A 24,246-nucleotide genomic window follows, 5' to 3' on the forward strand; every position below is an offset into this window, starting at 1 on the left:
GCCTCCAAAACTTACCCGAAGCTCCCAAGACCCCCCAGAACCCCCCCAAACCCCCTTGGACCCTCCCTTGCCGCCCCCAAAGCGCTTTGCCCATTTCCAAGATGGCGGCGGGCGGTTGCTATGGCAACGCTGCACGCCGCTGCCATTTTCCAACATGGCGCGTTGCCGGGCAACGGCCCCGCCCTCCCGTCTCGGCCAATCAGCGCGCGCAGCCTCCCGGAGCGCGCCCCAATAGGGCGGGAGCGCGGCTCACGTGACCGGAAGTCCGCTCTGGCCGGCGCTCTGAGGCGTCTCTATGGTCTGAGCGCCCCGCGGGAGCGGCCGCGGGGTCTGGGGGCAATTTTGGGGATTTTGGGGTTTTGGGGGGTCCCGGCGGGATTTTGGGACCTCTCGCTCCCCGCTTTCTGCTGCCCCCGAAGCGGCTCCGCCGCCGCCGGCGCGCCCCGCCATGGCGCAGGCCCGGGGGGTGAACAGCCTGCGCTTCAACCAGGACCAGAGTGAGTTTGGGGGGCTCGGACTCCCGGACCCCTGAACCCCGAACCCTCGAACCTCGAACCCCTGAAACCCCGGACCCTCAAACCCCTGAACTCCCGAAGCCCTGAACCCCGGAGCCCTGAAACCCGAACCCCTGAACCCCGGAGCCCTGAGCTCCTGAACCCCCATACCCTGAACCCCCAAATACCCGGACCCCTGAACCCCCAAACCCCGAAACCACCAGAACTCCCGGAACCCCGGAACCCCTAAACGTCCCGAACCCCCAAACCCCCGGACTCCCAAAGCTCTGAACCCTCGAATCACCAAAACCCCGAACCCTCGGACCCCCAAACCCTCGAACCACCAAAAGCCGGAACCCCCAGAACCCCCTGACCCCTTGACCCCTGGACCCCCGAACCCCCGAACCCCAGGGTCCCGAACCCCCAAACCTCCCCCAGCGCCCCCTCGGGACCTCAAGCTCCCCCCTGAACCCCCAAAACACCCCCGCACCCCCAACCCCCGAGTTCACTCCAGGACCCCCAGCCCGCCCCCTCCGAGACCCCCAAATGTCCCCCTGGGACCCCCAAACCCTCCAGGTGCCCCCTGGGAGCCCCCAACGCCCCTCAGGCACCCCCAAATCCCCCCAGGGCCTTCCCAAATAGCCCACAGAGCCCCCCCAGCCCCTCCCAGGGACCCCCAAACCCCCCCGGGTGTCCCCAAAGCCCCTCCCAGCTGTCCCTCCAAACCCCCCCGGGTGTCCCCCAAATCCCCCCAGCTCCTCCCAGGTGTCCCCAAGCCCCCCCTGGTGTCCCCAACCCCCCCAATGTCCCCCCAGGTGTCCCCAAACCCCCCCCAATGTCCCCCCAGATGTCCCCAAATCCCCCCCCGGGTGTCCCCAGCCCCCCCCAGGTCCCCCCAATGTCCCCCCGTGCCCCCCAGGCTGTTTCTGTGTCGCCATGGACTCGGGGGTGCGGATCTTCAACGTGGAGCCCCTGATGGAGAAGGGACACCTGGGTGAGGGCTTGGGGACACTGGGGACATTGGGGACACCTGGGTGAGGGCTTGGGGACACTGGGGACATTGGGGACAGGTAGGGACAGCTGGGTGAGCACTGGGGACATTGGGGGGACATGGGGACACCTGGGTGAGGTCTGGGGACATTGGGGACACCTTGGGGGACATGGGGACACCTGGGTGAGGGAAACCTGGGGGGACGTGGGGACATCTGGGGACAGCTGGGGGGACATGGGGACATTGGGGACACCTGGGGGGACGTGGGGACACCTGGGGACAGCTGGGTGAGGGGCTGGGGACACCCAGGGACACCTGGGGAGACATGGGGACACCTGGGTGAGGGACACTGGGGGACTCCTGGGGACACTGGGGACAGCTGTGGGGACATGGGGACACTTGGGGACACCTGGGTGAGGGGATGGGGACACCTGGGGACATTGGGGACACCTGGGTGAGGGCTTGGGGACATTGGGGACACCCGGGGGAGTGGTGAGGACACCTGGGGGACACCTTTGGCTGGGGGCGTGTGGGGGATCCCAGGGGGTCCCAGGGGATTTTGGGGATCCCCCCACCCTGAGGGGTCCCTGGGGGTCTCAGTGGATTTTGGGGGGGCTTTGGGGTCTTTGTGGGCAGAGAAGGAGCCAGGAGAGGAATTTTGGGGCGTTTTGGGGTCCCCCAGGGCTGGGAGGGGGATTTGGGGTTTTTGGGGGGCTCCTCAGCCTGGGGGGTTTGGGGGTGTCCGGGGCTGGGGGCAGTTTTTGGGGGGGGTCCCTGAATTGAGGAGGGGCTTTGGGGGGTGTTGGGGGAGGGGCAGCTGGGGCTGTTTTGGGGTGCCCCGGGGAGGGGTCACTTTTGGGGGGGGTCTCTCCTTTTGGGGGGGTCCCTAAATTTGGGCCGTGCCAACATTTGGGGCTGGGGGTGCCCCTCGGTCTGGGGGGGTCGCTGGGGTTTGGGGGTGTCCCCGCTCTCGGGGGTGTTTTCCCCTGATTTCGGGGTCCCCCCGTGTTTCGGGGTGCAGATGCGGAGCAGGTGGGCAGCGTGGGGCTGGTGGAGATGCTGCACCGCTCCAACCTGCTGGCCATCGTGGGGGGGGGCAGCCACCCCAAGTTCCCCGACGCCTCAGGTGAGCCCCGGAACCGGGGGGGACCCCACATTCACTGAGGGATCCCCAAAACCGGGGGGGGAGCCAAATTCAGTGAGAGGTTCCCCCAAACTGGGGAGGCCCAAATCCCAGGGAGATCCCCAAAAACCCGGGAGACCCCAATTCCCTGAGAGATCCCAAAAAATCGGGGGGCCCAAATCACTGAGGGGTCCCCCAAAACTGAGGGGGTGGCCCCGAATTCACTGAGGGGCACCCCAAAACCCGGGGGGTGCCCAGAATCAGGGTCCTTCCCCACACCCCCTAGGAGGGATCCCAATATCGGGGTGTCCCCAGTGTCAGAGTGTCCCCCATGCCGCGGTGCCCCCTGTCCCCAATATCGGGGTGTCCCCAATGTTGGGGTGTCCCCAATGTCATGGTGCCCCCTGTCCCCAGTATTGGGGTGTCTCCACTGTGGGGTGTCCCCCCTCACCCCGGGGTGTCCCCAGTATCAGGGTGTCCGTCACGTGGAGGTGTCCCATGTCCTCAATATCAGGATGTCCCCAGTGTGGAGGTGTCCCAATGTTGGGGTGTCCCCCTGACCCCTAATATCGGTGTCCCTCCTATGGGCATGTCCCCAATATTGGGGTGTCCCCCCTGAGCCCAGGGCGTCCCTGTCCCCAGTACTGGGGTGTCCCCACTGTGGGGTGTCCCCAGTATTGGGGTGTCAGTCTCTCCTGATCCTGGGGTGTCCCCTGTCCCCAAAGTTGGGGCATCCCCCTGAGCCCGGGGTGTCCCCAGTATTGGGGTGTCCCCAATGCGGGGGTGTCTCCCTGAGCCTGGGGTGTCCCTGTCCCCAGTATTGGGGTGTCCCCATTGTGGGGCTGTCCCCCTGAGCCTGGGGTGTCCCTGTCCCCGGTGTGGGGGTATCCCCAATATCAGGGTGCCCCCAGTGTGGGGCTGTCCCCGTGTCTGTCTGTCCCTGTCCCCAGTGTGGGGCTGTCCCCATGTTGGGTGTCCCCCATGTCTGTCTGTCTGTCTGTCTGTCTGTCTGTGCAGTGCTGATCTGGGACGATGCCCGTGAGGGGAAGGACAAGCTGGGGCTGTGCCCATGTCTGTCTGTCTGTCTGTCTGTGTGTCTGTCCCCAGTGCTGATCTGGGACGATGCCCGTGAGGGGAAGGACAAGCTGGGGCTGTGCCCATGTCTGTCTGTCTGTCTGTCTGTCTGTCCCCAGTGCTGATCTGGGACGATGCCCGTGAGGGGAAGGACAAGCTGGGGCTGTGCCCATGTCTGTCTGTCTGTCTGTCTGTCTGTCTGTCTGTGCCGTGCTGATCTGGGACGATGCCCGTGAGGGGAAGGACAAGCTGGGGCTGTGCCCATGTCTGTCTGTCTGTCTGTCCCCAGTGCTGATCTGGGACGATGCCCGTGAGGGGAAGGACAAGCTGGGGCTGTGCCCATGTCTGTCTGTCTGTCTGTCTGTCTGTGCAGTGCTGATCTGGGACGATGCCCGTGAGGGGAAGGACAAGCTGGTGCTGGAGTTCAGCTTCCCCAAGCCCGTGCTGGCCGTGCGCATGCGGCACGACCGGTACTGGGGGAACTGGGAACGCTGGGGGGGCTGGGAATGGACAAACTGGGAATACTGGGAATGGGAACTGGGGGAACTGGGAATGGGACTGGGGATGGGAACTGAGAGACTGAGAATGGGACTGGGAATGGGGAAACTGGGAACTGGGAATGAGAACTGGGGAAACTGGGAACGGGACTGGGAATGGGGACTGGGAACTGCAGAAACTGGAATGGGAACTGGAGGGGACTGGAAATGGGACTGGGGGAGCTGGGAATGGGACTGGGAACTGGGAATGGGGACTGGGAATGGGGACTGGGAACTGGAAGGAACTGGGAGGGACTAGGGGAGACTGGGAGTGCTGGGTGAGGCACTGGAAGCACTGGGTTGGCACTGGGAGCACTGGGGTGGCACTGGGATGGCACTGGTGTCCCTGTCCCCAGGCTGGTGGTGGCCCTGCAGACCCGTCTCTATGTGTTCTGTACTGGGGTCGCTGGGGTGGCACTGGTTGAACTGGGAGCACTGGGGTGGCACTGGGAGCACTGGGATGGCACTGGTTGAACTGGGAGCACTGGGGCAGCACTGATGTCCCTGTCCCTGTCCCAGGCTGGTGGTGGCCCTGCAGACCCGTCTCTACGTGTTCTCCTTCCCCCACCGGCCCACAAAGCTCTTTGAGTTCGACACCCGCGACAACCCCAAAGGTGGGGGGGGGAACCCCAAAACCCAGGGGGACCCCAAAAACCCGGAGGGACCCCAAAAATTATGGGAGGGACCCCAGAAACCGCAAGGGGACCCCAGAAATTGCAGAAGGACCCCAAGACCCAGGGGGGACCCCAATGCTCTGAGGAGACTCAGGGAGACCCCGATGTCATGGGGATTTTTGGGGTCCCCGATGACCAGTGGGGGATTTTGGGGTCCCCAGTGTCCAGGGAGGTTTTGGGGTCCCCAATTTCCAGGAGGGTTTTGAGGTTCCCAATTTCCTGGGGGGGTTTTGGGGTCCCCACTGTCCGGGGATTTTGGGGTCCCCAATGTCCAGAGGGGATTTTGGGGTCCCCAAAGTCTTGGGTGTGTTTTGGGGTTGGGGACGCCCCAATGTCCTGAGGTGTCCCCAGTGTTTGGGGTTCCCGCTGTCCTGTGGGGTTTTGGGGTGCAGGGACACCCCACTGTCCTGGGGAAGGTTTTTGGGGTCCCTGCTGTCCTGGGCGGGGCTTTTGGGATCCCAGTATCCAGGGGGTGATTTTGGGGTCCCAATGTCCAAGGTGATTTTGGGATCCCAATATCCTGAGTGTTTTTGGGGTCCCCAGTGTCCAGGAGGGTTTTGGGGTCCTCGATTTCCTGCGGGATTTTGGGGTCCCCATGGTCCTGGGGTTTAGGGTCCTCAATTTCCTGGGGGGGTTTTGCAGTCCCCGCTGTCCTGGGGGATTTTGGGGTCCCCACTGTCCGGGTATTTTTGGGGTCCCCACTGTCCTGGGGTATTTTTCAGGTCCCAATGCCCTGGGGGTGATTTTGGGGTCCCCCTGCCCTGTGGGGTTTTTGGGGTGTCACTGTGATGTCCCCACTGTCCTGTGGGTGTTTTTGGGGTCCCCATTGCCCTGGGGTGATTTTGGGGTCCCCCTGCCCTGTGCTGTTTTTGGGGTGTCCCTGTGATGTCCCCACTGTCCTGGGGAGGGTTTTATGGGGTCCCCAATGTCCTGGTGTTTTTGGGGTGTCACTATGATGTCCCTGCTGTCCTGTGGGTGTTTTTGGGGTCCCCGCTGTCCCGTGGGGTGATTTTGGGGTCCCCCTGCCCTGTGGTGTCACCGTGGGTGTCACCGTGTCCCCCGTGGTCCCGCAGGGATCGTGGATCTGTGTCCCAGCGTGGAGCGCGCCCTGCTCGTGTTCCCGGGGCACAAATGCGGCAGCCTGCAGCTGGTGGTGAGCGGGACTGGGGAACTGGGGGGACTGGGGGAACTGGGGGGACTGGGGGGACTGGGGGAACTGGGAGGGACTGGGGGGACTGGGAAGGACTGGGGGGTACTGGAGGTACTGGGGGTACTGGGGGGGACTGGGAGGTACTGGGGGAACTGGGGGAACTGGGGGGGACTGGGGGGACTGGGAAACTGGGAGTACTGGGAGGGACTGGGGAACTGGGAGGGACTGGGGGGACTGGGAAGAACTGGGAAGAACTGGGAAAATGGGGAGCACTGGGAGCACTGGGGAGCGGGGCGAGGCTGAGCTGGTACTGGGAGCACTGGGTGATACTGGGGTGCACTGGGGGACACTGAGGAGCGCTGTGAGTAATACTGGGGAGCACTGGGTGATACTGGGGTGCACTGGGGGACACTGAGGGGCACTGTGAGTAATACTGGGGAGCACTGGGTGGTGCTGGCTTACACTGGTGAGCACCGGGGGGTAACTGGTGTGCGCTGGGGGATACTGGGAGGCACTGGGGCCGTACTGGAGAGTCCCTCACCCCATCCCTGTGCCCCAGGACCTGGGCTGCACTGGGCCATACTGGTTGGCACTGTGGCCATGCTAGGGAGCACTGGGTGATACTGGGCTGCACTGTGGCTGTACTGGGGAGCACTGGGATTGTGCTGGGGTGGCACTGGGTGGCACTGGGGCTCTACTGGTGCCATACTGGTGCCATACTGGTCCCACCACGGTGTCTCCCCTCTCTCCAGGACCAGGGCTGCGCTGTGGCTGTACTGGGTGGCACTGGGTTATACTGGGCGCCACTGGGGTTGCACTGGTGGTACTGAGGTGGCGCTGGTCCCACACTGGGTGGCACCGGTGCCACACTGGTATGCCCCGGTGCCAGCCCGTTGTCCCCGTCTCTCCGGGACCTGGGCTGCACTATGGGTGTACTGGGGTTGTACTGGGTGGCACTGGGGTTGTACTGGTCCCACACTGGTGCCATACTGGTCCCAGCCCGGCGTCCCCCTCTCCCAGGACCTGGGCTCGGCCAAGCCGGGCACGTCCTCGGCGCCGGTGACGATCAACGCCCACCAGAGCGAGGTTGGCTGCGCCGCCCTGAGCCCCCCGGGCACCCTGGTGGCCTCAGCCTCGCGCCGGGGGACCCTGATCCGGCTCTTCTGCACCCAGAGCCGCGCCCGCCTGCTGGAGCTGCGCCGCGGCACCGACCCCGCCACGCTCTACTGGTGCGACTGGGATGGACTGGGGGGACTGGGGGGGCTGGCACCGACCCCGCCACGCTCTACTGGTGCGACTGGGATGGACTGGGGGGACTGGGGGGGCTGGCACCGACCCCGCCACGCTCTACTGGTGCGACTGGGATGGACTGGGGGGGACTGGGAGCACTGGGGGCAATGGGGACAATGGGGCTGGGCTGGAGCTGTGCCATGGCACCGACCCCACCACGCTCTACTGGTGGGACTGGGATGGACTGGGGGGCACTGGGGGGGCTGGCACCGACCCCGCCACGCTCTACTGGTGGGACTGGGGGCACTGGGAGGGACTGGGGGCACTGGGGACTGGGAGGGGCTGGAGCTGGGACCAACCTCTCTCCATGCTCTGCTGGTGCCCCTGATCCAAACAGGGCTTTGTGGGGATTTTGGGATCCCCCCCATCCCCCACAGGGTTTTGGGGTGCCCCCCATCCCTGATAGGATTTTGTAGATTGTTTTGGGGTGTCTCCCCAGTCCTGATGGGGTTTTGGGGTCCCCCCATCCTTGACGGGGTTTTAGGGGGGTTTTGGGGGGTCCCCGCATCCCTGCAGGGGTTTTGGGATGTACCCTCAGTCCTGATGGGATTTTGGGGTGGCCCCTGATCCGAACGGGGTTTTGGGGTGTCCCTCATCCCTGATGGGCTTTTGCGGGGATTTTGGTGTGCGCCCCATCCCTAACAGGGTTTTGGGGTGCCCCCTGATCCTGACAGGATTTTGAAGGGGATTTTGGGGTCCCCCTCGATCTCTGATGGGATTTTGGGGGCCCCCATCCCTAACGTTGTTCTGGGGTCCCCAGCCTGGCCTTCAGCCCCGACTGCTCGTTCCTGTGCGCGGCCAGTGACAAAGGCACCGGGCACGTCTTCGCCCTGCGGGACACGCGGCTCAACCGGCGCTCGGCGTGAGTGGGGGACGGGGGGGGTCCCCAAACCCCTGACCCCTGTCCTGCCCCCCTGACCCCTGTCCTGTGCCCCCCTGACCCCTGTCCTGTGCCCCCTGACCCCTGTCCTGTGCCCCCCTGGCCAGGCTGGCGCGGGTGGGCAAGGTGGGCCCGGTGCTGGGGCCCTACGTGGAGTCCCAGTGGTCCCTGGCGAGTTTCACCGTCCCGGCCGAGGCCCCCGGGGTGTGCGCGTTTGGCAGGGCCGGCCGCAGCCCCAGCTCCGTCATCGGTGAGTGACAAACTGCCCCAAAAACACCCCTAAACCCCCCAAAAACTGCCCCAAAACCAGCCTAAAAACAGACCCCAAATAGCACCCCTAAACCCCCCAAAAACTGCCCCAAAACCAGCCCCAGCTCTGTCATTGGTGAGTGCAAAACAGCCCAGAAACACCCCTAAACACCCCAAAATCTGCCCCCAAAACCAGCCCAAACACACCCCAGAAACAGCCCCAGCTCCGTCATCGGTGAGTGCAAAACTGCCCCAAAACCAGCCTAAAAACAGACCCCAAATAGCACCCCTAAACACCCCAAAAACTGCCCAAAACCAGCCCCAGCTTTGTCATCGGTGAGTGCCAGAACAACCCAGAAACTGCCCCAAAACAGCCCCAAAACCAGCCCCAGCTCCGTCATCGGTGAGTGCAAAACAGCCCCAAAAACAGCCTAAAAACAGACCCAAAACCAGCTCAACACACCCAAAAACCAGCCCTGTCATCGGTGAGTGACAAACTGCCCAGAAACACCCCTAAGCACCCCTAAAACATCCCCCCAAAACAGCCTAAACACGCCCCAAAACAGCCCCAGCTCCGTCATCGGTGAGTGCAAAACAGCCCCAAAAACAGCCCAAAAGCAGCCTAAAACCAGCCCCAGAAACAGCCCCAGAAACAGCCCCAAAACCAGTCTAAAAACTGCCCAGAAACTGCCCCAGAAACACTCCAAACACCCCCCCAAAAACTGCCCAGAAACTGCCCAAAACCAGCCCCAGAAAGAGGCCCCGAAGTTGCCCAAACATCCCCCAAAAACAGCCTAAAAACTGCCCAGAAACACCCCAAAACCAGCCCAAACACCCCCCAAAACCAGCCCCAGCTCCATCATCAGTGAGTGCCAGAACAGCCCAAATAACACCCCTGAACACCCCCGAAATTCCCCCAAAACACCCCAGAAACAGCCCAAAACCTGCCCCAGAAACAGCCCCAGCTCCGTCGTCGGTGAGTGCACACAGCATCCCAAATAACACCCCTAAACAGCCCAAAACAGCCTAAAAACTGCCCAGGAACAGCCCAAACACACCCCAAAAACAGCCCCAGCTCTGTCATTAGTGAGTGCCAGAACAGCCCAGAAACACCTCAAGAAAGACCCCAAAAACGCCCCCAGAAACACCTCAAAACAGCCCCAAAAACACCCCAACAACACTGAGGGACCCCAAATAACACTGCAATACCCTAATGTACCCCAAACCCACCCCAAAAGAAATCTGAAACACCTCAAAACAACCCAAACACACCCTAAATACCCTGAGGGCCCCCAAAATAACCCAGACACACCCTAAATACCCTGAGGGACCCCAAAATAACCCAAACACACCCTAAATAAACAAAGGGACCCCAAAATAACCCAGACACACCCTAAATACCCTGAGGGACCCCAAAATAGCTCTAAGGGACCCCAATCCCTTCTGGGGTTTTGCCTTCGGAAGAGGGAGGCGGCCCCAACTCTGTCATTGGGGAATCCCCCCTAAACCACCCCAAGATATCCCCTGGGACCCCAAACAGCCCCTGGGAGCCCCCATTGTCTTCCCTGGGACCCCAAAATACACCCAGGGACCCCATAACCCACCAGGGACACCCCCAAGTGCCCACAGCACCCAAACCCCCCCAGGCACCCCAAACTCCCCCAGCCTGGGATCTCAGATCACCCCAAAGTCCCCTGAGACCCCCCCTAAACCCCCCCCCCGGCTCTCCCAGGACCCCCCAGGCATCACCAAAACCCTCTGGGACCCCCTCCCCACACCCCTGAAGCCCCCCAGGACCCCTCCCTGTACCCCTAAACCCCCCCAGGGACCCCCTAAACCCCTCCAGGGCCTCCCTAAGCCCCCCCAGACTTCCCCAGGGCCCGTCCCTGCACCTCTAAAACCCCCTGGGGACCCCCTGAAGTCCCCCTAAACCCCCCCAGGGCACCTCCCGGCACCCCTAAACCACACCTAGACCCCCTAATCCCCCCTGGGCCATTCACTGTGCCCCTAAAACCCCCTAGGGCCCCCCTAAACTCCTCATGGCCCCTTCCCTGCGCCCCTGAATTCCCCAGAGCTCCTCCCTGCACCCCTCAAACCCCCCAGGGACCCTCTAAATCTCCCCTAAACCCCCCCAAACTCCCCCTAAATCCTTCAGGGTCCCTCCCCACACCCCCTAAAACTCCCCATGGCCCCTTCCTGCACCTCTAAACCCCCTCCGGGAGCCCTCTAAACCCCCCCAAACCCCCCCAATGGCCCCTCCCCGCACCCCCAAACCCCCCCAGGGCCCCTCCCCGCACCCCCAAACCCCCCCAGGGCCCCTCCCCGCACCCCAAATCCCCCACCTGGAGCCCCCTGACCCCCCCCGTGCCCCCCAGCCGTGTGCGTGGACGGAACGTTCCACAAGTACGTGTTCAGCCCCGACGGCAACTGCAACCGCGAGGCCTTCGACGTCTTCCTGGACATCTGCGACGACGACGACTTCTGACCCCCCCGGGACCCCCCCACACCCGGGGCACCCCCAAAACCTCGGAGCCCCCCGAACCTGGCCCGTCTCTTTATTGGTGTCTCGGCGTAACAAAGGGGATTTATAAAACCTCCAAAAGGGGGGGGGGGGGATACAAAACCGGGGTCCCCCCGCGTGCCCCGGGACCCCCCCGCGCTATGGGGGGGGTGTCCCCCCCTGCCCCTCCCCCGCCCCCAGGCCCGGCCCAGCCTTTGGCCCGGGGGGGTTCGGGGTGCTGGTGATGGGGGGGGCTTGGCACGGGTGTAGCCCTTTAAGAGTGGGGGGGGGCGGGGGGTGGGGGAGGGGCTCACAGGGAGGAGGAGGGGGGGTCAGTGCCGAACTTGAGGCGGTAGATGAAGGTCTTGGTGGGGAGCAGCACCTGCGGGGGGGGGAGGGGGGTTAGATAAGGGACCCTCCGTGGTTCTTTCCAACCTCATCCCCCCCCCTCATTCACCAGTGGTGCAGTCGGGGGTAGGACTGCCCCCTGCCTCCCCCGTACCCTGATGGTTCGCCCCAATCCCCCCCCGCTTCCCCCTGCCCAATGGTTCATTCCAACTTCAACCCCCAGCCCAGCGTCCCCCCCTCATCCCCACAATGGTTCATCCCCACTTTGCCCCCCTCATCCCGCAGTGGTTCAGCCCAGCCCCACCCCAGCAGTTCAATGGTTCACCCCCTGCCCCCCCATTCCCCGATGGTTCACCCCCTGCCTGCCCCCCACAGTGGTCTCACCCACTGTGTCACCCCCACGCCCCCCCCCCGCTCTAACAATGGTTCATTCCCAAAGCCCCCCAGACCCCCAAACCCGGGGGGGGCGCAGGGACCCTTTGGGACCCCCAGGGACGCCCCCGTGCCCGCCAGGGGGTGATGCAGCCCCCCAGAGGGGCAGCACCCGGTGACTCCCTGTGCCCCCCGGGTGGGCGACAGAGACCCCAAAAACGCCCGGACACCCCCAGACCCAATTCATGCACCGGGTGTGTGACATAGCCCCCCAAAAACCCCCGAGCCCCCAGACCCCCCCGTGCCCCCCAGATCCCCGAGAGCCCCCCCTGCCCCCCGGGTGGGTGACAGAGACCCCAAAAACGCCCGGACACTCCCAGACCCAATTCACGCACCGGGTGTGTGACATAGCCCCCGCAGGGGTAGCACCAGGCCCCCCTGTGACACCCCCAGACCCCAGTGAAGCCCCCAGACCCAATTCACGCACCGGGTGTGTGACGTAGCCCCCGCAGGGGTAGCCCCCGGCCCCCTGTGACACCCCCAGACCCCAGTGAAGCCCCCAGACCCATATTTACCCACCGGGTGTGTGACGTAGCCCCCGCAGGGGTAGCACCAGGCCCCCAGGTCGCGCAGGCTCAGCACCAGCGGGTGCCCCTGGGCCCCCCCGTGGGTCAGCATGTGCCCCCCCACGTAGCGCCCGCACAGCACCTGCGGGATGGGGGGGGCGGGGGGGATTTAGGGGTGTGGGGGGGTCCGGGGGTCTGAGGGACACTTAGGGGTGTGAGGGGTTCAGGGGTGCGGGGGTTGAGGGGTTCAGAGGGGGTTCAGGGGTGCAGGGGCATTCAGAGGTATGGGGGGGTTTGGGGGCTTGAGAGGGGGTGTGAGGGGATTTAGGGGTGCAGGGGGGGTTTAGGGGTGCGGGGGCATTTGTGGCTTTCGTGGGATTTAGGGGTGCAGTGGGGTTTGGGGATTTGGGGCTGTGGGGGGATTTAGGGATTGGGGGGATTTAGGGGTGTGGGGGGTTGAGGGGTGCAGGGGGGGTTTGTGGCTTTCATGGGATTTAGGGGTGCAGGGGGGTTTGGGGATTTGGGGGTGTGGGGGGATTTAGGGGTTTGGGGGGGATTTGGGGGTGCAGGGAAGATTTGGGGTGTGGGGGACAGTTGTGGGATGCAGGGGGAGATTTAGGGGTGAGGGGGGTTTAGGGGTGCAGGGTGAGTTGGGGGATTTAAGGGTGCAGGGGGGATTTGGGGGGATTTAGGGATGTGAGGGGATTTGGGGGAATTTTGGGGTGCAGGGGCTGTTTTTAGGGTATTCAGGGTATTTAGGGGTGCAGGTGGGGTTTGGGGAGGTTTTGGGGTGCAGGAGGATTTAGGGGGTGTGAGGAGATTCAGGGCTGAGAGGGGGATTTTGGGAGGCAGGGGGTACTTCTGGGGTGCAGGAGGTGGTTTTGGGGCTGGTTTTGGGGTGCAGGACATCTTTTGGGGCTGTTGTTGGGGTGTAGGAGTGGTTTTGGGAGGCAGGGGCAGTCTCGGTGCTGTTTTAGGGGTTCAGGGGCTGTTTTGGGGTCCTGGGGCAATTTCTGTGGTTCAGGGGCAGTTTTTGGGGTCTCTCACCTGGTGGCAGCTCAGGCACAGCCAGTTCTGGGTTCAGGGGGTGTTTCAGGGGCAGTTTTTGGGGTTCAGGGGCAGTTTTTGGGGCAGTTTTTGGGGTCTCACCTGGTGGCAGCTCAGGCACAGCCAGTTCTCCTTGCGGCTCCCGCAGACCCCGCACGGGGGGGGCAGGAGGGTCCCCAGGGCCCCCCCGGCGGGGGGCGGGGCCACGGCCCCCAGGTGGGGACAGCCCTGGAGGGGCGTGACCGCGAACAGCGCCCCCTGCCCGCCGGGGAACGACCCTCAGACCCAAATCCAGCCCCAAATCCAGCCCCAAATCCTGCCCCAAATCCTCATCCCCAAATCCAGACACAAATCCTCCCCAAAATCCTCATCCCCCAAATCCTCCTCCAAATCCTCATCCCCCAAATCCTGCCCCAAATCCTCATCCCAAAATCCTCATCCCCAAACCCAGCCCCAAATCCTCCTCCAAATCCTCAGCCCCAAACCCAACCCCAAACCCACCTAATCCAACCCCAAAAGCCCCACACAAACCTCCCCCAAACCCCCTTCCCTGAACCCCCTCCCCAAAATCTCCATTCCCCAAATCTTCATCCCCAACCCCACCCCAAATCCTCTCCCCCCAAACCCACTCCCAAACCTTCCCCAGAATCCTCCCCCAAGCCCAGCCCCAAACTCAGGGCCCCCAAATCCCCCAAGCCCAGCCCCAAATCCCCCTTACCTGAACCCAACCCCCGCACAAACCTCTCCCAAACTCCCTGCCCTGAGCCCCCTCCCCAAAATCCCCCTCCCCAAAATCCCCCCCCAAACCTCGATCCCCCTCAAACCCCTCCCTATAAACCCTCCCCCAAACCCCCTCAGACCCCTCCCCAAATCCCAACCGCTCCCCAGACCCCTCCCCAAACCCCCAGACCCTCCCCCAAACCCCAAACCCACCCAGACCCTCCCCCAAACCCCAACCCCTCGACCCTTCCTCAAACCCCCAAACCTCAACCCCCACCAACCCCCTCCCCAAACCCCCCAAATCCCTCCTCAAACCCCAAATTCATCCACACCCCTCCCCTACACCCTCCCCAAACCCCCTAGACCCTCCCCTAAACCTCAAACGCCCCCAGCCCCCTCCCCAACCCTCCCAGACCCCTCCCCCAAAGTCCAAACCTCCCCCAGACCCCGCACCAACCCCTCCCCCAACCCCCCAGCTCCCTCCCCAAATCCCAACCCCCCCAAAACCCCCAAAACCCCCAGCCCCCTTCCCCACCCACTCCTTCAGACCTCTCCCCAAATCCCAAACCCCCCGCAAACCCCAACCGCCCCCCAGACCCCTCCCCAAACCCCCCAAACCCCTCCTCAAACCCCAAATTCCCCCAAACCCCTCCCCCAGACCCTCCCCAAACCCCCAAACCCCGGACCCTTCCCCAAACCCCTCCCCAAACCCCCCCAAATCCCTCCTCAAACCCCAAATTCCCCCAAACCCCTCCCCAAACCCCCAACCCCCTCAGACACCTTCCCAAATCCCAACCCCCAAATCCCCTAAAGCCCCTCCCCAAACCCCTCCCCCAGACGCCCCCAGACCCCAAACCCCCCCAGCCCCTCCCCCTCCCTCTCCCCAGCCCCTCCCCCACCTCCTCCAGCTCCTCCTCCTCCTCCCAGCAGGGCGGGGCCGCGGCCTCAGCGCTGGGGGCGGGGCCTGGCGGTGACTCCGCCCCCAGCCCGGCCTTGGCCCCGCCCCCGGGGCCGTCCCCGATCTGCAGCGCCCCCAGGCGGCGAATGGCGGCGTCCAGGGGCGGAGACCCCGTGACGTCATCGGCGGCCGCTCTGACGTCATCGCTGCCCTCCCCCTCCTTGGGGGCCTCCGGGGGGGGCTCAACTGTGGGGGGAGGGGTCGGTTGGGGGATTTGGGGGGGTCCCCGGTGGGGGATGGGGCTGGGGGGGCTGGGTCGGGTTTGGGAGTTTAGGGGAGGGGGCTCAGGGCAGAGTTGGGGGGTCCAGGGGGTTTTGGGGGTCCCAGAGGGTTCTGGGGTCCCGGGGGTATTTGGGGAGGGGTCTCACCGCGGGGCAGGGTTTGGGGGTCCCGGGGCAGTGTTGGGGCTATTTGGGGAGGGGTCTCACCGCGGGGCAGGCGCAGGCAGCTCCAGCAGCCCCGCTGTGCCCGCAGGCTCCGGCCCAGCGCCCTCAGCGCCGCGGGCTGGGGGCTCCCGGGGGGCGGCAGCGTGGGGGGGTCCCCGAGCAGGACCCCCAGGCACTGCCCCACCCCCTCGGCCGTCACCGCCAGGTTGTAGCCGCCCTGAGAGACCCCCGGTCAGAGACCCCCAGAGACCCCCGGTCAGAGACCCCAGAGACCCCCAGAGACCCCCGGTCAGAGACCCCAGAGACCCCCCCAGAGACCCCCGGTCAGAGACCCCAGAGACCCCCAGAGACCCCCCCAGAGATCCCCGGTCAGAGACCCCAGAGACCCCCCCAGAGACCCCCGGTCAGAGACCCCAGAGACCCCCCCAGAGACCCCCGGTCAGAGACCCCCGGATCAGACACCCTCATGGTGGGAGACCCCCGGTCAGAGACCCCCAGGAAAGAAACCCCTGGGGCAGAGACCCTCAGAGACCCCCTGGATCAGAGACCCCTCCCCCAGTGCCACCCCCGGGACCCCAGACCATCCCCCCAAGCAGGGCCCGGCACCCCCAGCGCCCCCTCCTCCCCCAAAGGGACCCCAGATCAAGCCCCCTCCCCCACCAAACCCGGCTCCAGCCCCTCCGACCCTCCCTGGGATCCCCAGACCCCCAAGGAGACCCCCAGGGACCCCCAGGACCCCACCAGGGTCTCCCCATCCCCCCAGGGAGGGTCCCCAAAGCCCCCGAGGGCTTTTCCAACCCCTCCCAGGGACCCCAGGCCCCCCCTGGGACCCCCAATCCACCCCCTCGGACCCCAGCCCCTCACTGGGACCCCCCCAGGCCCCCCCAGAACCACCCTCGGGACCCCCCCAGCCCTCCCCGGGACCCCCCAGGACCCCCAAACTGCTCCCCTGGGACCCCCTCCAGACCCCCAAGGAGACCCTCAGGGACCCCCGGGACCCCAAAACCGCCCCCCCGGAGACCCCAGCCCCTCACTGGGACCCCCCCCAGGACCTCAGTCCCTCACTGGGACCCCCCAGGAGCCCCCCAGGACCCCCCAAGCCCCCGGACCCCCCGGAGTCCCTCACTGGGACCCCCCCAGGACCCCCCCAGGACCCCCTCTCACCTCGAGCAGCAGCACAAGGCGCCCCCCCGCCAGCCCCCCCAGCAGGTGGGTCATGAGGCCGAAGGTCTGGGGGGACACCAGGCACCCCCCCAGGGGATCCCCCCGGCCCGCGTCGAAGCCGGCCGAGACCAGCACCAGCTCCGGCCCGAACTGGGGGGCACCGACATCAGGGGGGGCCCAACGGCTCCTGACGGGGGCACCGAGACCCCCAAAGGGAGCCGGGACCCCCCCGAGTGTCACAACAGCTCCAAACGGGGGCACGGAGCCCCTCAGAGGGAGCTGGGACCCCCAAAAGGGAGCAGGGACACCCCAGAGGGAGCCGGGACCCCAAAGTGAACCCAAGAGCCCCAGAAAGGATCCCTGAAAGGGTCCCCCCGCCTTAAACCACAGGCAGACCCCCTCAGGCCCCCCAAAAGAACCCTGAGCCCCCCAAACAACCCAGACCCCCCCAGCCACCCCAAAGGAATCCAGACCCCCCCAGCCCAACCCTGACCCCGCCCAGGCCCCCCAAACAAGCCTGACCCCCCAGAACCCCCCAGAGGGACCCAGCCCCCAAAAAGGGACAGGACCCTTCCCCAGAGAGACCCAACCACCCTTAAAGGGACCCAGAGCCCCCCCCAAAACAAACCCAAATTCCCCCCCCAAACAAACCCAAATCCTCCCCAAAACAAACCCAGACCCCCCAAAACAAACCCAAATCCCCTAAACAATCCCAGATCCCCCTCCCCAAAGGTACCCAGCCCCCCAAAAGCATCGCAGCCTCCCATAGAGACACCCAGGACCAAACCGGACCCGAATCCCAAAACAGACCCAGACCTCAAAACAGACCTGGACCCCAAACCTGCCCCAAATCACAAACCCCAAACCCCCATCTGGCCACCAGCCCCCAATCCCCAGACCCCAAACCTTAAACCCCAAACCCTAAACCCCAAATCAGCCCCAGCCCTCAAAGCCCAGACCCCCAAACCAGCCCCAGACCCCAAACTGGAGCCCCTAGCCCCAAACCCCAAACCCCAGGCCCCAAACCATCCCCGAACCCCAAACCAGCCCTGAACCCCAAACCCCACCCCCCAAACCCCAGCCCTCAAACCATCCCCTAACCCCAAACCCCAGACCCCAAACCCCAATCCCGTGCCCCTCAGCCATACCTGGCACACCGTGGGCAGCATGAGCCGCGCCATCGCCGCCGGCTACTCGGGGTCCCCCCAAACCCCAAACCCCGAATAACCCCAAACCCCGAATAACCCCAAACCTCAAATAACCCCAAACCCCGAATAACCCCAAACCCCGAATAACCCCAAACCCCAAATAACCCCAAACCCCAAATGACCCCAAACCCCAAATAACCCCAAACCCCGAATAACCCCAAACCTCAAATAACCCCAAACCCCAAATGACCCCAAACCTCAAATAACCCCAAACCCCGAATAACCCCAAACCCCGAATAACCCCAAACCCCGAATAACCCCAAACCCCGAATAAACCCAAACCTCAAATAACCCCAAACCCCGAATAACCCCAAACCCCGAATAACCCCAAACCCCATCCTTACCTGGCACGCCACGGGCAGCACCAGCCGCGCCATCGCTGCCGGGTACTCGGGGTCCCCCCAAACCCCCAATAGCCCCCCTGCCGTGCCCCCCTGTCCTTACCTGGCACGCCACGGGCAGCACCAGCCGCGCCATCGCCGCCAGGTACTCGGGGTCCCCCACGCGGGGCCCCCCCCAGGCCACGTTCAGGGTGAAGCCGCGGCCGGGACCCCTCCCCCGGCGCCACGGGGACCCCCCCGGGCCCCCCGGGAAGAAGGAGCCGTCGTGGCGGTGCAGGGACACGTACAGGACACTGGGGGATGGCAAGGGGGGGTCAGAGACCCCAAAAACCGACCCAGAGTGCCCTCAAACCCCCCTGGGTACCCCCAAACCCCCCAGGACCCCCCAGACCCCCTCCCCACCTGGGGTCCTCCTCGAAGATCTCCTGGGTGCCGTTGCCGTGGTGAATGTCCCAGTCCAGGATCAGCACCCTGAGGACACAGGGGGGGTTTGGGGGCGTCCCCAACCCCCAAATCCCCGTTCCTGAGGGGGTCCCCCAGCCCCCAGACCCCCATATCTGAGGGGGTTTCTCGTACACGAGGGGGTCCCCCAGCCCAGCCCCCCATACCCAAGGGGGTCCCCACTTACCTGTGGGGGATCCCCCAGCCCCCCATACCTGAGGAGGGGTCCCCCGTACCCGAGCGGGTCCCCAGCCCCATTCCCCCTGCACCCAAAGGGGGTCCCCCATTCCCCCCACACCTGGGGGATCCCCCATTCTCCCCTGTACTCGAGGGGTTCCCCACTCCCCCCACACCTGAGGGGGTTCCCCCAGTTCCCCCCATACCCGAGGGGTTCCCCCCATTCCCCCGGTACCCGAGGGGGGTCCCCAGACCCCGGTACCCTGAGGGGTCCCCCCGTTTCCCCTGTACCTGGGGGGAGGTCCCCGTTTCCCCCCCCGTACCCAAGGGGATCCCCCAGCCCCGCTCCCCCCCCGTACCTGAGGGGGTTCCCCAGCCCCCCACACCCAAGGGGGATCCCCCGTTCCCCCCCGTACCCTGAGGGGGATCTCCCATTCTCCCCGTAGCCGAGGGGGACCCCCCCACTCCCCTCATACCTGAGGGGTTCCCCCACCCCCCCCCCGTACCCGAGGGGGGTCTCCCAGCCCCGTTCCCTCCATACCTGAGAGGGGTCCCCGTTTCCCCCGGTACCCGAGGGGGGTCTCCCTGCCCCGTTCCCCCCATACCCGAGGGGTCTCCCAGCCCCGTTCCCCCGGTACCTGAGGGGGGTCCCCGCCAGGCTCTGCGCGTGCCGCGCCGCCACCCCCCGCGTTGTTGAAGAGGCAGAAGCCCCCGGCGGAGCCCGGCCGGGCGTGGTGCCCTGGGGGGCGCAGCACGGCCAGCGCCGAGCGCACCTGCGGGCACGGCGTGGGGGCACTTAGGGGCACCCGGACCCCCGAACATCTCCAGGGCCCCAAGAATCCCAACGGCACCCCCGAACACCACAGGGACCCCCCCGAACCCCACAGGGACCCCCCCACACCCCACAGGGACCCCCAGAACCCCCACAGGGACCCCCGAACCCCGCCGGGACCCCCAAACCCCACTGGTACCCCCTCCAAGTACCCCCAAATCCCACTGGTACCCCCACCATGTACCCCCAAATCCCACAGAAATCCCCAAACCGCACAGAACCCCCAAACCCCGGCAGGACCGGGGGAGCCAAGCAGGGCTCAGACCCACAGACCCCCCTGTGCCCCCCATTACCCACCTGTGCCCCCCTTTTCCCCCCAGTACCCCCTGTTCGCCCTTTGCCCCTCTTTGTCCCCCTTTCCCCCTGTGCCCCCTGAGCTCCTTGTGCCCCCCCATGCCCTCTGGGTGGGTGATGGAGCCCCCAGGGGCAGCACCCCAAAATCCCCAGGCCCCCCTGAGCCCCCTCCCTTTGCCCCCTCCTTTCCCTCCCTATGCCCCCCCCCATCATGGCTCAGCCCTGCCATGCCCCGCTGCCCCTCCCTTTGCCGCCCCCGTGCCCACCTTGTGCCCCCCCTTTGCCCACCTGTCCCCCCCCATAACCCCCTGTGCCCCCCTTTGCCCCCTATGCCCCCCATGCCCCCCTGTCCCCCCAGCACGGCCCCCTTTCCCTGTCCAGTGCCCCCCATGCCCCCTTGTCCCCCCCTGTGCCCCCACTTGCCCACCTGCTCCCCGTGTGCTCCACATACCCACCTGTGCCCCCATGCCCCCCAGTGCCCCCCATGCGCCCTTGTCCCCCCAGTGCCCCTCGTGCCCACCTGCTCCCCGTGTGCTCCACATACCCACCTGTGCCCCCATGCCCCCCAGTGCCCCCCATGCCCACCTGCCCCCCCTGCCCCTTTCTGCACCTGTCCCCCCAGCACGGCCCCTGTGCCCACGTTACCCCCGCCATGCCCACCTGCCTCCTCCTGTCACCCCCCTTTTTACACCTGTCCCCCCAGCATGGACCCCTTTTCCTCCCTATGCCCCCCACGTCCACCTGTCCCCCCTGTGCCCCCCTACCCACCTGCCCCCCCAACAAGGCCCCCTGTGCCCCCCTTTGCCCTCCCCCGCCCCCCTGTCCCCCCATGTCTCCTGTGTTTCCTCACCTGTCCCCCCACCATGGCCCCCTTGCCCCCCTTTACCCCCTGTTCCCCCATGCCCCCCCCATGCCCACCTGCCCCCGTGCCCCCCCGTGCCCCCCGTTTCCTCACCTGCCCCCCCATGACGGCGCCCACGGCGGCGCACGCCCCCCCCGCGGCCAGGCGGGCACAGCGGAAGGAGCGCGGGCACAGGAACACGCTGGGGTAGCGCTGGGACAGCGCCCGCAGCTCCCGAGGGGACAGCAGGGACACGCGGGACAGGGCCCGCACGTGGGAGCGCCTGGGGGGACACACAGGGGGTCACCAACACAGCCAGGGACACCCCGAAACACACGGCACACCCCAAACACAGCGACACCCCAAACACGGGGACACCCCAAACACGGGGACACCCCAAACACAGCAACACCCCAAACACAGCAACACCCCAAACACAGGGACACCCCAAACACAGCGACACCCCAAACACGGGGACACCCCAAGCACAGGGACACCCCAAGCACAGGGACACCCCAAGCACAGGGACACCCCAAACACAGCGACACCCCAAACACAGGGACACCCCAAACACGGGGACACCCCAAACACAGCGACACCCAACACAGGGACACCCCAAACACAGGGACACCCCAAGCACAGCGACACCCCAAACACAGGGACACCCCAAGCACAGGGACACCCCAAGCACAGGGACACCCCAAACACAGCGACACCCCAAACACAGCGACACCCCAAACACAGGGACACCCCAAACACGGGGACACCCCAAACACAGCGACACCCAACACAGGGACACCCCAAACACAGGGACACCCCAAGCACAGGGACACCCCAAACACAGGGACACCCCAAGCACAGGGTCACCCCAAACATAGGGACACCCCAAACACGGGGACACCCCAAACACAGCGACACCCCAAGCACAGGGACACCCCAAACACGGGGACACCCCAAACACGGGGACACCCCAAACACAGCGACACCCCAAACACAGCAACACCCCAAACACAGGGACACCCCAAACACAGGGACACCCCAAACACGGGGACACGCCAAACACAGGGACATGCCAAGCACAGGGACACCCCAAGCACAGGGACACCCCAAACACAGGGACATGCCAAGCACAGGGTCACCCCAAACATAGGGACACCCCAAACACAGCGACACCCCAAGCACAGGGACACCCCAAACACAGCGACACCCCAAGCACAGGGACACCCCAAGCACAGGGACACCCCAAACACAGCGACACCCCAAGCACAGGGACAGTGCTGCCACCTGTGACAGGGCCCGCACGTGGGAGCGCCTGGGGGGACACACAGGGGGTCACCAACACAGCCAGGGACACCCCAAACACACGGGACACCCCGAAGCACAGGGATCAGCCCAAAACATATGGAACACCCCAGAACACAGGGGAGGAGCCCCCCCAGAACACACGGGTCACCTCAAACACAGGGGTCACCCCTAAAACAGCCAGGACACCCCAAACTCCCAAAACACCCAGGACCCCCTATGACCCCCCCAGAGCCCTCCCGTGACCCGCCCAAGGTGACCCCCATGACCCCCCAGGAGCGTGCCAAGGCGTGCCCCCGTGTCCCCGGTGTCGCTCACGTGTGGCACGCCCGCAGCTGGCGCTGGCTCGCGGGCCGGGCGGGCACGGGGAGGCAGCGCTGGGCCAGCCCCAGCTCCTGCAGCCGCTGCAGCACGCGGGGCAGCCGCTGCGGGGACTCGGGGTGGTGGCTGCGATAAAACACACAAAATAACCTGAAATCACCCCAAAATAACCCTAAAAATATCCCCCCATCACTCCAAAACCACCCCCGGGGCAGCCTCTGCGGGGACTCGGGGTGGTGGCTGCGATATAAACACACAAAATAACCTGAAATCATCTCAAAATGAACCCCAAAATAACCCTAAAACCACCCCGGGGCAGCCGCTGCGGGGACTCGGGGTGGTGGCTGAGATAAAACACACGGAATAACCCCAAATCATCTCAAAATGAACCCCAAAATAACCCTAAAACCACCCACGGGGCAGGCGCTGCGGGGACTCGGGGTGATGGCTGAAATATAAACATACAAAAACAGCTGATATCACCCCAAAATTACCCTAAAATCACCCTAAAAATAACCCCGGGGCAGGCGCTGCGGGGACTTGGGGTGGTGGCTGCAATAAAACACACAAAATAACCCAAAATAACCCTAAAATCACCCCAAAACCACCCCCAGGGCAGGCGCTGCAGGGCCTCGGGGTGATGGCTGAAATAAAACACACAAAATAACCTGAAATCACCCCAAAATAACCCTAAAAATATCCCCCCATCACTCCAAAACCACCCCCGGGGCAGCCGCTGTGGGGCCTCGGGGTGACGGCTGCAATAAAGACACACAAAATAACCTGAAATCCCCGAAATAACCCTAAACCACCCAAAAAATACCCCAAAAAACCATCCCCGAACCACCCTGAAAACTCCTGAAAACACCCCAAAACCAGCTGAAATCACCTCAAAAACACCCCCAGGACAGGTATCACAGGTGTGCCCCAGCCCTCCTCACCTGTCCCAGGTGTCCCCCCCGTCACCTGTCACAGATCCCCCCTCACCTGTCCCAGGTGTGTCCCCATGTTCCCCCTCACCTGTCCCAGGTGTGTCCCCATGTCCCCCCTCACCTGTCCCAGGTGTCCCTCACCTGTCCCAGGTGTGTCCCCGTGACCCCCTCACCTGTCTCAGGTGTCCATCACCTGTCCCAGGTGTGTCCCCATGTCCCCCCTCACCTGTCCCAGGTGTTCCTGTGCTCCTCCATGCAGGTGTGTCCCCGTGTCCCTCACCTGTCCCACTTGTCCCCAGCCCCCCCTCACCTGTCCCAGGTGTTCCTGTGCTCCTCCATGCGGGGGTCGTACACCAGCCCCACCCGGGCTCTGCTCGGGGGCTCCGGGGGCGGCTCCGGGGGGTTCCCCTCCCCCTCCTGCTCTTCATCCTCCTCCTCCTCAGCTTCATCCTCATCCTCATCCTCATGCTCTTCCTCCTCCCCCGCTTCCGCCTCCTCCTCCTCCTCCTCCTCCTCCTCCTCTTCTTCCTCGCTGTCTGTGGGGGGGAGGCTCCTCAGGGGGAGCACCCCAAATGTGCCCCCCCCCAACTTTGGGGTTCCCCGAGAAGGTTCTGGGGGTCTCAGAGGGGGTCCCTGAGGGTCCGGGGTTCCCAAGGGGGTCTGGGGGACCCTGAGGGGCTTTTGGGGCTGGACAGGGTATCAGGTTTTGGGGGGGTTTTGAGGGAGGTTTGGGGTTATTGGGGTGGTTTTGGGGTGTCTGAGGGCGTTTTGGGGGGGTTTGGGGGTATCTAAGGGGGATTTTGGTGTGTCTGAGGGGGTTTTGGGGGGGCCATGGGGTTTTTGGGGGCGGTTTTGGGGGTGTCTGGGGGGGTCCCTGAGGGAAACAAAGATGGCGGTGAGGCAATATGGCGGCCTAGCAACCGAGGTGACTCCTTAGCAACGGGGCCTAGGGCACCCTTGAAAGCCTGAGCTCAGTTTTGGGGGGCTCAAAGCACCCTCCCTGCCCAGGATTTTGGGGTGTCCCTTCAGGATTTC

The 24,246-nt window shown here is 64.9% G+C and overlaps 2 protein-coding genes across 2 annotated transcripts; one reads left to right on the forward strand and one right to left on the reverse strand.

The window, feature by feature from the left end:
* Nucleotides 1-275: 275 nt before the first annotated feature.
* Nucleotides 276-10,999, forward strand: WDR45 (WD repeat domain 45). Its single transcript, XM_059491524.1, has 10 exons — nt 276-497; nt 1,414-1,488; nt 2,507-2,611; nt 4,056-4,152; nt 4,738-4,832; nt 5,966-6,045; nt 7,063-7,271; nt 8,093-8,194; nt 8,320-8,462; nt 10,837-10,999. Exons 1-10 carry the CDS (start codon nt 449-451, stop codon nt 10,944-10,946), a joined length of 1,065 nt encoding a protein of 354 aa, XP_059347507.1. The 5' UTR covers nt 276-448; the 3' UTR covers nt 10,947-10,999.
* A 1-nt stretch (nt 11,000) lies between these two features.
* LOC132086060 (histone deacetylase 6-like) lies at nt 11,001-23,687 on the reverse strand. The gene is made up of 12 exons (XM_059491523.1): nt 23,522-23,687; nt 22,277-22,405; nt 20,771-20,939; nt 19,328-19,462; nt 18,474-18,542; nt 18,175-18,364; nt 16,523-16,672; nt 15,401-15,575; nt 14,914-15,158; nt 13,397-13,552; nt 12,261-12,389; nt 11,001-11,343 (listed from the first exon to the last, which is right to left on the reverse strand). Exons 1-12 carry the CDS (start codon nt 23,676-23,678, stop codon nt 11,272-11,274), a joined length of 1,776 nt encoding a protein of 591 aa, XP_059347506.1. The 5' UTR covers nt 23,679-23,687; the 3' UTR covers nt 11,001-11,271.
* Between the last annotated feature and the right edge of the window lie 559 nt (nt 23,688-24,246).

This window comes from Ammospiza nelsoni, chromosome 35 (assembly GCF_027579445.1).
Source record: "Ammospiza nelsoni isolate bAmmNel1 chromosome 35, bAmmNel1.pri, whole genome shotgun sequence".
NCBI classification, from domain to species: Eukaryota; Metazoa; Chordata; class Aves; order Passeriformes; family Passerellidae; genus Ammospiza; species Ammospiza nelsoni.